Source organism: Galeopterus variegatus, unplaced genomic scaffold (assembly GCF_000696425.1).
Source record: "Galeopterus variegatus unplaced genomic scaffold, G_variegatus-3.0.2 Scaffold8657, whole genome shotgun sequence".
NCBI lineage: Eukaryota > Metazoa > Chordata > Mammalia > Dermoptera > Cynocephalidae > Galeopterus > Galeopterus variegatus.
The window spans coordinates 14,258-16,189 of record NW_007734768.1 but is presented as its reverse complement, the minus strand read 5'-3'; the positions used below and the strand labels follow the sequence as shown (position 1 = coordinate 16,189).

The 1,932-nt window shown below is 33.9% G+C and overlaps 1 protein-coding gene across 1 annotated transcript in view; it reads left to right on the top strand.

Moving 5' to 3' along the window:
- LOC103608639 (olfactory receptor 8K3-like) overlaps nucleotides 1-62 on the top strand; it is a 4,047-nt gene extending 3,985 nt beyond the window's left edge. Inside the window, exon 2 of the mRNA XM_008593048.1 lies at nucleotides 30-62. Within this exon, the coding sequence (XP_008591270.1) occupies nucleotides 30-62 (33 nt within the window). The remainder of the gene's footprint in view (nucleotides 1-29) is intronic.
- Nucleotides 63-1,932: the final 1,870 nt, after the last annotated feature.

Genomic DNA, 1,932 nt, shown 5'->3' with positions numbered 1-1,932 from the left:
TTAATTATGTGTTTTTTATTGTTTTACAGATGCGTATGTATGTTAAAACTTGTCAAATTTGACATTTTCCATATGCACAGTTTCTTATATTCAGTGCTATCACAATTAATTTACTTAATTACTAACCATGCCAACAAATAAGAACAAAGAGAAACCAAAAAGGCAATACTAGAAAAACACAACCCACAAAGTCACAGCCTGGCTACATCAGACATAATGTGACTGATAATTCAACAGTAAATTTACAGCACAATAACTTATGTATAGTAAAACAATGCCAATAAACATGCATTTTAGTCAGATGTATTAGTAATGCAGGCCTTATATAAAGCACAGTTGAATATGTACCCAGGAGGGCAACAATAATAGAAGTGGGTATGGGACATTATGGAAAACAAGAAATATTGAAATGCAATAAAGGCAAATACAACAAAATAGAATCCTAAACAGAAAGATGATAATTCACTATGAATACGAATGAGAATATGAGTAATGAATTTCTCTTTCTGTGGTCATGTGTGTGTGTGTGTGTGTGAGTGTGTGTTTGTGTGNGTAGAAATTCAATAAGCAAACAAAAATATAAATCTAACTCACTTATGGTTAGTACAAATTGTTCTGGGCAATTAATAAACACTCCCTGCATTCTTGTTAAGTTTCCAAATGCTTCAGGGATGATCAACAAATTGCTTGCATGTCCTCAGGAAGAGTTTCAAAGGGTGAAAACAAGTCTATAATTTGTTTTTACCATCTCTTGTTAAGAAGCACCAGAGGCAGTCGAGACAGAGCTTCATTACAGGTAAAAACAGAATATTTATGCTTCACATGATGCCTTATGTTGCCAATACTTAAATATCCAAAGTTCCAGTGACATATGCAGGATAATCCTTTTATTCCATGGGAAAGCCATAGGAAAATACCAGAACGTCTGATTCACGTCTGTGTGCATTCTAGAACATGATAATACCGGAGCAGAATAGGACCACTCTCCTTTTCCTTCAGATTAATTTGCAAATATTTTTATAAATGCTAATAAAAACTTTGAAATGCCATTGCTATATGACTTATGTTGTTTTTATATTTCTTATAAATATTTAATTATATGGATAATAAGGTCAATATGAGAGTAAATAAAACATAACTAAAGACGGGAACTAAAAATATACATAGAGTAGAATTATGAAATTAATTAAATTAGTTTATATTGAAATAAATATGCAAATTTTTATTTTTTCTGATCTCTTGATAAAAAAACAAGGCAGTGGGGGGGGGNAACAAAATAGAATCCTAAACAGACAGATGATAATTCACTATGAATACGAATGAGAATATGAATAATGAATTTCTCTTTCTGTGGTCATGTGTGTGTGTGTGTGTGAGTGTGTCTTTGTGTGTGTATACATATATCTGTATGTATGTATACACACGCACACATATGATTTTCCTTGGTTTAAGCTATTGTGGGGGCAGGCAGGACAGAAACCCGAGAGGCAGGCTGGCAGCCTGGAGATTCGGGCAAGAGTTAAGGCTGGAGTCTTAAGTGCAAAGGTGGGAAACTCAGGCAGAATTTCGATGTGGTTGTCTGGAGGGATGAATCAGTTCTTTGGGTGACGTCAGTCTTTGATCAAAAACCCTTAAACTAATTAGATGAAGCACATCTGCATTCTGAAGTGTCATCTGCAGAACTCAAAGTCTACCAATTTAAACTTTTATCAAAACTAAAAAAATACCTTCACAGTAACACCTAGACTGACGATTGACCAAACAACTGGGCACCATAGCGTCGCCAAGTGTATACATATAAAATTAACCATCACGGTGAAGGGAAAAAAAAAGGAAACCCAAAAAGAAAGAAAGCTAACCAAGAACAAAAGGTAGAAATTCAATAAGCAAACAAAAATATAAATCTAACTCACTTATGGTTAGTACAAATTG